This window comes from Drosophila obscura, unplaced genomic scaffold (genome assembly GCF_018151105.1).
Source record: "Drosophila obscura isolate BZ-5 IFL unplaced genomic scaffold, ASM1815110v1 contig_73, whole genome shotgun sequence".
In the NCBI taxonomy this organism is placed as follows: Eukaryota; Metazoa; Arthropoda; class Insecta; order Diptera; family Drosophilidae; genus Drosophila; species Drosophila obscura.
The window spans coordinates 6,643,628-6,654,962 of NW_024542865.1; the positions used below are offsets into that span (position 1 = coordinate 6,643,628).

Genomic DNA, 11,335 nt, shown 5'->3' on the forward strand with positions numbered 1-11,335 from the left:
TTTATGTACATATGCCGTTCAGACGGCGCAAAATATATTAAAGTTTAAACTCCTGAATCTTTCAGCTCGATTAAAATTAATGTACACAAGGAGCGCAACAACAAGGATTGTCGCGGATAGCTGCTGCCTCTGAAAACTTGAAAGAATCACAACATCAAGACATCTGTGTATCTGTATGTGTCATTTGTTCTGACTAGCTAAGGACGTGTCTTATAGAGTCTTCTGTTGAATGGGCTTAGTGGGAGCTGCAGAAAAATATGCAATAGAGCAAAAATACACAGCAGCAGAGGAGGCGGAACCCCCCGACTGTAGCCACTCTGTTGTAGAGGCATCAACTTGATTGTTCTTGTTGCTGTTGCTTGTTCAAGGGGCACACGTCAATAATTGCGCTTGAAAAGAAGTTAAGGAAAACACAATCAAGCAGAAGCAGCACCAGCAGCAGCAGGAGCAGCAACAGCAGCAGAGTGGCAGTAGGGGGCAGGCACCCGAGAGTCAGCCAAGCGATGGAGGAGGTCCTACCAAGATCTGCTACAACAGGGTCTGGTCTCGGGGTCCCCTTTTCGAACTTTAATGTGAAAATCATGCAATGAACCAAATACAAACGGAAATGATTCACACTCCAGCTGAAATACAATTCAAGTAGGGGAGCTCTCTGCTGAACCCCAGGAACCCAGAAGCAAAAGTACAATATAAATATATGTATGAACATACATGTGTACATATATCTGTACATATGTATGTATGTACGATGGACAGACGGACGGGGGGTCTCAAATCGAAATTGCGTTTTCAACAACAATTGTTACAACAACAATGACGCCATTTGGAACAACAATAACAATTTTCACCCCCCCCATAAGATGTCTAAGAGAGTGAGTGAGGCACAGAGACACGGAGACGGAGACAGGGAACCGAAACGGAACTGTGCTACCGATGAAAGCAGATGAAACACTCGAGGCTCGAGGGAGGAGCGACCCCGACCCGACCCAACACAACCGACCGACCACCACATGTCGAGGAGCATGTGCCCCCAGACAAATGTCAACGCAAATATTTCACTTCCTGTTCTTTCATTTTTCCCCTATTTATACGAAGATTCCCCCGTTCGACTTTTGCCTAAGCTTCGACAAAAAGGTTCAAAGGTCAAGGATTTTCACGTTTAATTAGACATGGATACGGTTTTGCCCATCACCATCACCAGCAGCATTCAGCATCGGCGAGGGCGTTCACGTGGGCGGCAGCGGCGGCGGCATTTGAATTTCCAATTAGCCCACCGAGAAGGCGGGTCGGCAGGAGATGGGTGGGAAGCTTTGCAGAAAATATACCTGAATGACACAAAGAAGTGTTTGAAAAAAAGCTTAAATCGCCTTAAGGACAATGGTGCCCGAGGTCGGGTCGCCTGTGGGCGGCAACGCCCCACAATGTGTTGGCAATTCTGGCTCAAAACGTTCAAGGTTACGGCCTTTGGTTGAATTATAGAATTAAACGTAATTTTTTGTAATATAATATTCTGCACTTAAAAATTTAATTCCAATTATAATTGAAGCTGCAGTCGATTGGGACGATGGGACTATCTTTTTCAAGGGTCCCCCCCCACCTTCCAAACTGTATGCAAGCCCCGGAGTATGTCCATCCTTTGGTTGAAGTTTATTTTCTTAAGACTTTGCCGCACACTTTGAGGGAGAGCCGGGCTGGGCACAACTTAAAGTTGAATTACTTTTCAAAAACTTAAATTTTCGCTCACAGTCGATAGCAACTCATCGTCGGGAGCAGAGTTCTCGGGGGATGGATGCGTGTAGTGGGGTGGGGTTGGGTTGGGTTGGGTTGTGACAAACTGGTGCAACAAATTAAATGCATTAAATGTCAAGTCTGGCACTTGTTGTCCACGCTGATAGTTTCATTAAATGGAAAAGCGAATTTTTTGCGCATTTTCCGCAAACAGTACGACTATTTTTTCTTCGCTCTTTTATTTTCTTATTTTGTTCGCTTTATTTTTGGCGCAGTCTTTGAGGGGACGACAAGGCAGGGCAAATCCCACTGAGACGCCGTCTGTGTCTCATCTTGAGCAACCTCCCGGCAGACAGTATTTTCCTTTCCTGGCTGTTTTCCTCACGTCTTGAGTGTGTGTGTGTGTCTCTCTCTGTCTCTCTCTCTGGCTCTCAGGGACTCCAAGCTGCAAGGCATGCCATTTTCCATTTGCCATTTGCCATATTTCAATTGCATTTTAATTCATTTGAGTGTGTTTCCAGTGTGAATATCTTCTGCTGTTTCTTTGCCACTTAACCCTTTTTGAGGGTAGGACAACCAAGGAGACTCTGGCTCTGGCTCCTCCTACCAACAAAGAACCTCAAGAATTCCCACACGACTGCATGGAATATATCATAACCATTTTGTTATTTAAAATTTAAATACGACTATTCCAAGCGATACACAAATGCCTCTTGGCTTTGAAGGTAGCACTTCCCCCTCCGTATGTGAAATGCAGGAACTCCTGGCCAGCAGTTGCCCCCAGACAACGGGCAATAAGGAGATCAAGTAAAGGATCCATCTGGGGATGTTAAAGGCACCTTCCTACTGGCCTACATCTGCTCTAAGGAGTTCGCCTGAGGAGTTCTTAAGCGAATCGACAGCGGTACGAGGTTACGGTACGGGCACAAGGAGCAAAAGCAGGGACAACTAGAAGCATATAAATTATATGTACAATATGCAATAAAGCGCATTATAAAATAATAACAACAGTAACAGTAATAATAATGTACGTGTTTGCGTGTATACGAAAGTGCCCGGGCATTATATCCGCCACTTGGCACCGGCACCACAACATTCCACGGGTTAAGCTTTCACACTTCTTTTGGAGCGAAAATTAAGTAATAATACCTTATTTTTCCATAGAAAAAAAACAGCACTGGATATTAATTTAAAAAAAAGCAAATCCGCGCTGTGTTGTGGATATCTCTCTGGGATCCTTACTCGAACTGCATGTTGCACGAACCATTGGCTTTGGTTTTCATTAATATCATTTTTGGCAACGTTGCGCGGCACTGTGTCCATTTTCTGCAGTGGTTTGGTCTTCACCAGAACATAGACGGTAATGTCTATGGCCTCTATTTTTCGTCTGCTAGTCATGGCTGCCAAACAAAATTAATGTATGTAGGAACATGTGCATGTACACAGGAACTACTTACCAATGGCCACGTCCGAGAGCAGCTTTCGCGACACCGGCGACCCCCGACCAAATCGTTCACAAACTGCATTCGCTTGTTGGGTCTGCATTTTCTTGTTGTTTTTCAGAGGGATTCACTTTATTTTAGTGAGTATTTTGCCCCACGTGTTCAAGGTTTAAGCCTAGTACTCACCCGCGCTAAATTTTCCGTCGTGCTTATTTATTACACGCGGTGCCCAGTGTGACCAATGCGATCAATATGCGTGCTCTACGGCTACACTGTATTGTGTTTGTTTACAAACAGAAATCTGTTAAAAAATCTGTTCCATTAGCCTAATAAATAAATCACGAATAAATGTGTGATTTAAGCAATCTGCCGAGCTGTAATGGCGAAAGTCCTTGCTTGAACACCTTCTGTGATCAATAAAAAAATAATAATAAAAAAAAAACAAAATAATAATAAAATCATCAATCACTCGTCAAATCAATATTTTCTCAAAAAAAAATATAAAAAAAACTAGCGCTACTAGTCTCTACGGCAAGATTCCTGTGACCAACCAATCTGCCATCGTTATGGTCAAAGCCCCAAAAAAAAAAAAAAAAATCTGATAAAATTTCAAATGTTGTAAAGCAAGCAGAAATGTGTTATTTGTGGGCGCTGTGGAGCTGGAGGACGGTACACTGTACACTGCAATATTGTATAAATCCGATCCTGCAGGACAAATATGCCATCAACATGTTTTTTTATCCTTTTAAAAAATTAAAATGAGTACCGGGTATAAAACTAATAAAATATAATGTCCATATAATCTGTTTTCATTCGACTGCCTTAGTTAAATTTACTATGTCTTCATTATTGCACTTTTGTAACTGGCTTGCACTTGTTTGTGCACTTTGCCGCCATGGAGTTAAGTTATAGTCATGTGTCTTAGGCAGCCTGTACTTCAGACTAAAATATCTATAGAAACAAATCCCTCTTTTAACCAAGTTCATTTCAGGAATACCGCTGCTGGAGTATCGGAAACCTTCGGTGCAGTAACAACTCTGTCTGTGATTTCCGGCATTCTGTCAAAGGTATCAACCCTGTCTGGGATTTCCGGCATTAAGCACTTCGCATAAAAGTTGAAAGCACGTTTTTGGTCATGTCGGACGAAAGTGGTTTTGAAGATGACGAAATCATCGAGGAGCTGAGGCTTTATAAGAAAATCAACAAGCGCTATAAACGTATAATCCGTCGGCTAACAAGTATTATAGCTCTGATTCGGTCTTTGCGTAAAGATATTGCAAATTTGTCGAAAGAGTATGAGAAGGGAAACGAGACTGATGATGAAGATGGCGACGGTGCCTGCCCCTGCGCGTAAAGCATGAAGCCCACTTCCAGTTGTGATCTGCGTTCTGCAGTCGCAAGGTATCTGTTTTGCTGCAATTCATTTAATATTCAATCTAAAATATACACTTTTCAGATCTCTGCTGGATTGCACTCTTAAATTAGACTTCAATTCAAATTATTCTAGACACAATTTTATTCAATTTTTGTCGCATGTTTTTATCATTTTCTACAACCAAAAATAAATGAATTAACATGTAACTTGATTGAATGGATTAATATTTATAATTGAAGGGTGTTCAGGGGTATAGAGAAGAGTGTAGAATTGTTTTCCGATGTCGAAAAAGCGGAGGATCCAGCATTTTTTATCCCATAAAGTGTGTACATACAGGCTTGCAATGGTAAGTTTTGTCGTGAATCTACGCCACAGGCGACACCATTAATATTCTGATCAATTATTTTATATTTGTAATTATTCCACAGATGCCGCAGAGCCACTTTTGTGGCCAGAAGCCACTGGAAGGTAGCATCGAGAACTCCTTACAGCTGCTGTTTGTGCAACACCTCGTGTGGCAAAGGAAGAAACATACAGGAGGCAGAAGTAGCTTAATCTACCAATTATTCCTTAGTGTTTGTCATTTGAATTTTAATTACTTTACTAAAGTCTCTGCTATTGTTTTCATGTGCTGAGGAAATATTTACTGTGCAACTTCACCGGCAAAGCTGTCACCAATGGGACACTGGATAATCCAGCTGTAATCTGTAAGTGCAATATTTGTGTGCCACTTGGGTGAGGGTAAAAAAAAAACTGTTGCATTTAAACTTGTTTAATTTTAAAGATATATATATCTAGTGCCGATCCTGTGTGATCAAAACATGAGCTCCAAAGAATTGTTAGCCCTTCCAACATTTTGATCTTTTAAAGTGCATTTTGAGGCACAGTTTATGTAACTCAAAAAACTCAACCATTGATTAGTATTCATCGCCTTTCCATTTGAACACTTCGCTTGCTTCTCTTCGCTTCCTTTCCTTATTTATTCTGGAAAGATTTCACCCAAAAGATGTTTTTGCTTCGTGTTGTTTTTCTTCAACAATTTTTAACAGTTTAATTTAAACATTTGCCGCGCCCGAATGACTCGGATTCGATGGATTCCTGCCCGGCCCCACTTACCATTTGCCACATTTCCGTTGCATGTTTTTCTCCGCCTGCTGCTGCTTAGCCATTTATTGTTGTCCTTTGCATGCTGCTTGACTTTTTGCAGAGGGTATGACGCCTATGGACAAACATTTGCAGCGCACAGCAGGAAAGATGATCAAAAGATTTGATGTTGCCATAATTATGCCTGTAATCATATCTGTAAGAGTATCTAAGACTTTGGTTGTACCCCCTAGAAATTCGGCAAGAAAATTCCATTTTTGTTTTTGGCTTAAATGAGTTTTTTATGGTTTTTTAATTTTCTTTGATTTGATTTCCAGTTCCGTTCTTCGTTCTTCGTTTTTCGTTTTCCATTTCGCGTTGCCCCCCCTCACGTTTTGCCACTCTCCTGCTCCACGGCGGTGATTCATTTCCATCTCAGCGACTTGTCCAGGCCATGCATAAATATGTTTTTCCATTCGCTTTTCATTCAGCCGCCGCGTCTCTCGTCCTTGCAGTTTCTTATTTATTTATTCGCCTTGTATTCCGTTTCTGTGATTCTGATTCTGATTCTCATTCTGATTCTTCTTCTTCGTTTTAATAGCTTCATAAAAATTTCTTTATTTGATTTCATGTCAATTTGGCCTCACTGCTCATTCCCCAATCCCCAATCCCCGAGCGGCGCACACTTCATGCCAGCGAACCAAATGATCAAAATAAAATAATAAAATGCAAGTAAATGAAAATGAAAGGCAAATAAAATTTTTATTAATTTTAAGCCAAGTGGCGGCACAGGACATTTTGCGGTTCGTCGGATTGGTGTTTTTTTAGGGTGCGTTTAATGTTAACACGAAATATGAGAAGGCCGAATAAATGACTGAGTGAGTGCCAACACTCGTAAACGAGATTCAATCGGTTCGACTTACTCCCGGACTTAAGTACTTACCGCCTGCAATAAGGAATAGTCTTTCCATTATTTCAACTATTTAAATTCACTGTCTATCATACTATAAGCTTGGGATTTTATTCTTTTTTTTGGTTTCTGTGTTGTTTTTTTTTTTACTTGGATTCCTCGTCATTAAAGCATGCCATCCGGTTCCAGGATTCTTAGCATAATTCCAGATTCCACAATATTTTTTATCGCCTTCACTTAAAGCAACTCCCCTTCCCACCCACTTCCCACTTCTGTACCGCCCTTTGAAGCATTGAATGCTGAAAACTAAAAATAGATTCTTAGTGTAGTTTTGTGCCCCCACTCTCGCTTTCTTTCTCAGTCTTTAGTTGGGGACGCAGGTCCTCAATGGAACGAATCCAAACCCAAACCCTTGTCGTCATTGTTGATGGATTGGAGGGGGGAACTGGCAACTGGAAACCGGGCGTTGCCATGCTCCGTTTAGTTATACAAAATATTTCTTTTCTAATTCTTTTTTTTTATTTTACCCTGCTATGGAAAATTAAATTTATTCATAATTTCAAACCAACGAAGGGAATGTATTTTTCTTTTTCTTATTTTTTTTTTTTGTTGCATACCCTAACACGGGGTGTATTTTGATTTTGCATGCTGCTTGTTTTTAGAGTTTATTTATATATATTTTTAATTTGTTTCTATTTTTATTGTTAGAGGTGTGTCTTCGTGGGATATCTGGACAATGTGCTGCACAAATTTTCAGCTTCAAGCCAATATGCGAATCTTTTTGTTAACACAAAGAATGATCTGTGGCAATAGAAATAGATCTTCCAGGGGATTACAGGCTGCGACTACACTGGGAGTTTTTCCGTTTGATTTAAAGTGCTGCTGCCGTGCTGAATTTCCTGGACATTAAGCGAACCCACTGGAGTGTGCGTTTTGTGGGCCACCGTACTTTGGCTAGGGTTGACAAATATTGACGCATTGTGGCAGTGGAGGGGTGGTGATCAGAAAATACCCCCCCAACTAAATGGGAAGACAAGCAAATAAATACAACCGAAGCGATGAAGAAACAAGTGGCGAATAAACAAAGAGAGATCCCCAAAGGATAGAGAGAGTGAGGGAGAGGGAGAAGGGTGCAACGGGGAATGGAAAGGTGAAATGGCGCAAAAGGTAAATCCAAAATAATGGCAACAACAAAGGCAACAAAAAGCAAAGCAAAGTAGGAAATTATGATATCATCTTTATGACGCCATTATGGTAGCTGTCTGTCCCCTCTGTACCGCTGTTGTGGGGTGCCCGCCCGTTATCCACATGCATGTGGGTCCCTCTCATACACATACACCCTTCCGTCAGCATGCTATGACTAACTGTCAGTCCTGACACAGCCACAGCCACAGCCACAACCACCCATCCACCCACCATCCAGAGTAGTGCCCTTCCTTCTTGGCGGGCTTGTGGGTGGGTGTCCTGTCAGGGCAAACTGCTGTAAATGTCAAAGACCGGAAAAAGCAACACACACACACACACATGGAGGATGAGAGCAGAGCAGAGCAGGGCAAGTGGCAGCGTAACAGCAGAAGAAGCAGAAGCTGACAAGAAATGCAACAGTTTTGTGGCGCCACCACCGATGTCGACTACTGTCCTGTCCTGTCCTGTCCTGTCTGTCTGCCAGCCTGCCTGTCTGTCTGTCTGCCAGCCCGTCTTTCTGCCTGTCTATGTGCTAAGCCAAAAGGGTTAAGAGCGCCCAAGCCAAGCCATCATTTCTGTTGTTCTGCTGCGTCTTTGTATTTTTTTTTATTTGGCACTTTTGAAACCGCAAAAATGCATTTGGTTGGGGCGTCTGGCAAACGCAAGCTTAAAAATAGTTTTCGAGCGTCAATATTTTGGCGAAATAATCGCAACAGACAGACAGACAATACCGGACATCAAATAAACCTAGAAAAAGGGAGCTCGTAGGCGGGTTAAGCACCTGCTGCCAGGGCACTTCCAAGGATCCCTGCCCGCTATTTCTAGCTGCAAAAATTGTCATCGCAATGTTGCTGTTGGCGTTGGCCATGCTTTAATGCTTCAACATGTATGTAAATGCATAATAATTTGATCAAGACCTTCGTTGGGCACATTAACTATGTACTTTTGTTGTTGTTAATTTTGTATTAATGATTGGATCCTGCAAAGTCTCATCCGGAACATCAATTGGTACCTCCGGTCCTTGCAACAAATCTAACTATCGGAGCGATCTACCGCGAACTTCTTAAACTTGGATTCGAGCGGACTCTGGGGATCCAGGAAACGCCGTAGTTAGAACTGATATTGAGACACGTTTGCAGGCTTGAACTGAAGCTCGTACTCCTTCTCAGCGCTGCCACTGATCGCTGTCTCCTTCAGAACGCCGATTAGGGAGGAGGTTCTCCACCGACGACTCAATCAAGGTGTCCAGGTCATGGAACGGACGAACATTCTTCATGCTGTAGCTCACTTCCAGCTTGATAGTTGACAAGCCGATGGAGTCCTGGAACAGCTGCTCCGAGTCGGTTGACCACCTTCGGCACTTGGAAGCAATCCATTGCGTTGTAAATTATTTAAGCTAGCTAAATATATTTGTTGTAAGAACACATTCAGAATGTCACAAATGTGAATTAGGCTGTAGGATGTGGATCCAATGGACTACTAGAATGTTTTTACTTTATAAGCAAAGTTCATCGAGCAATGTATTTATTTTGTAGCAGATTAAAATAAATGATAACAAAATTCATTCAAAAACAAAAAGCCCTAGTTAATAAATGCCGGTATATTAAATTAGGGACAGTTGCAACTGTAATTGCGTGAAGATAATGATAATAGTTCAAACGAAGTCAACTTAGGAGCTAGATATACCTGTCAATGTTGTCTTAATTCTAGCAAACTTAGCAATAGAACAGCAGTTGTGCTGCCGAGCTGTAGTGCGGGATTACAAATGCTTTGTACTTAAAATTAAATTAGTTTTACTTAATATTCTATATTATCTTGTTGGTATTTGTGCTTTTTATTGATGGATTCAGTTTTAACTGATGGTTGTCCTTGTTTGTCACGAACGAGCTTTCTGTACGAGCGCTCGTTCATTAAAACGCGCAAATTTGCATTTAGGTGGTCTGTGTGGGTCCTGTAGGTCGTGACCTCCCTCCAGAACTCCAGATAGAAGTCTGCCCCCACAGCGAAGTTGAACAGCTTTTGGAAGCCTTCGTATATGGTCTTGGACTTTTGCCGTACGACTAGGGCCAATGAATTGAACTCGGCCTCGTCGCTGGGCGCCATCTGCCAAACTTTCAAATTTCCAACATATTTTGTGAGTCCACGAATTGTGTCCACGGACTCGGGATTGCGCAGCAGCATCAGCTTGTCCAGCTCTATTTCCTTGAACAGATCCAGCAGCTTCAGACACTTGCCCACATTGGCTTGCCGCGTGCCCAGGCACTCGCGGATCTGTCCGCAAATCTCAATGAAGTCTCGCTCCGTAAATAGTTTGTCCTCGCGTTCGTGCAGCTCTCTCATTAAATCAACTTCCTGCTGCTGGGCTGTGGCTGTGGCTCTGGGCGAGGGATCAACAATGATCTGGCCAGCTGGAAGCCTTCTGGCATCGACTTGGCCCGACAGCAGCTTCTCCTTCAGCAGATTGGCCTCTTTGCGTGCGTTATCCAGCCAGAGCTGCTTTGCGGCGGCATTTTCAAATCTCTTTGGTTTCTTGTAGTCGATGTTGATGCCCAGGACTTTGGCTGTTGGCATATACACCAGCACAACCTCATTTTCTGTATTCTGTGTGTGGTAAGCCAAATATTTCGATTGATGACTGATGACAGATGCTTTCAGTTGGAGTGTAACTTACCTTTGGTGGGCGCGAAGGCTTGGGGATTGTGACCTTTGTCGATATCTCTGGTGCTTGATTGTCATAATCATAATCATTATCATAATTATTGGTGCTCGGTACAATGATTGGCTTCGGCATTGGCTCTCCCTTGAAGGCACACTTTATTTCAAGCAGTGCCCTCGAGTATTCACCTCGCTTCATGTTCTTTCGCGTGGCGTACTTTTGCCTGTGCTGGCTGTACGGCCAGAGGTTCTCCGGCTTTATATAGCCGATCTCACCCGTGCCATAAAAGAACACAGTGTACTGCTTTTTTGCATTAGACTATGCGTAATCCTTGCCGGCCATGGCGTGTAACCCCGTATTTTGGCAAACACCAAATCGCCAATGTGGAACGCGTTGCCATTATCTTCAGTCGCCATTTTTGGTGAGCTTTTAATTTTGCAAGTAAACAAAAGAGAGGACACACACACGTTGTTTACCCGCCCAATCAAAATGTCCAAATAACGGAAGGAAGGCGTGTGTTCAGATAGCATTTCCGACTGTCAACAGCATATCGAGTGCCACAATCGTTTCATTTCCACTGTTCCAACTCAGCCAAAGGCTGTTTTTTGGTCTGTTTGAGAGCGGAAACAGGAAAATTAAAAGTTTGCAGTTCCATTTAATTTCGATTGTTTGTTTTTAGTATAAATGCTTAATAATAGCAGCTAAAATAATTATAGCCTTGTTCCCTAAGCACAAAGATGCTTGCAACGTGCTGTTGTCGACAGGTGTTCAAAGAGCTTGTTTATTTTGATACGAATCGCAACGTTTCTCTGTCATAGAATAGATATACATAAAGGATTCATTATAATTCAGCGGTTTGCGGTTATTGTCGCGTCTTCAAAATTCTGTACGACATTTGGTTACGCGGTTGGAGAACAATTTGATTAATCCCGAAACCATAGAAGTCCCCAGTGCCT

At 42.4% G+C, this 11,335-nt stretch overlaps 1 protein-coding gene across 1 annotated transcript; it reads right to left on the reverse strand.

The window, feature by feature from the left end:
- Window positions 1–9,234: 9,234 nt before the first annotated feature.
- On the reverse strand, window positions 9,235–10,872 carry LOC111067053. The gene is made up of 2 exons (XM_022356077.2): window positions 10,395–10,872; window positions 9,235–10,324 (listed from the first exon to the last, which is right to left on the reverse strand). The coding sequence occupies exons 1-2, from the start codon at window positions 10,575–10,577 to the stop codon at window positions 9,521–9,523; spliced, it is 987 nt and encodes a 328-aa protein (XP_022211769.2). The 5' UTR covers window positions 10,578–10,872; the 3' UTR covers window positions 9,235–9,520.
- Window positions 10,873–11,335: the final 463 nt, after the last annotated feature.

What these genes read in the sequence shown, in the direction of transcription:
- LOC111067053 (XM_022356077.2), bottom strand. Translation starts at nt 10,577, where the DNA reads ATGAAGCGAGGTGAATACTCGAGGGCACTGCTTGAAATAAAGTGTGCC. An exon ending in AGCCTTCGCGCCCACCAAAG is followed by an intron (nt 10,325 to 10,394) that starts GTAAGTTACACT and finishes TACCACACACAG; the next exon opens with AATACAGAAAATGAGGTTGT.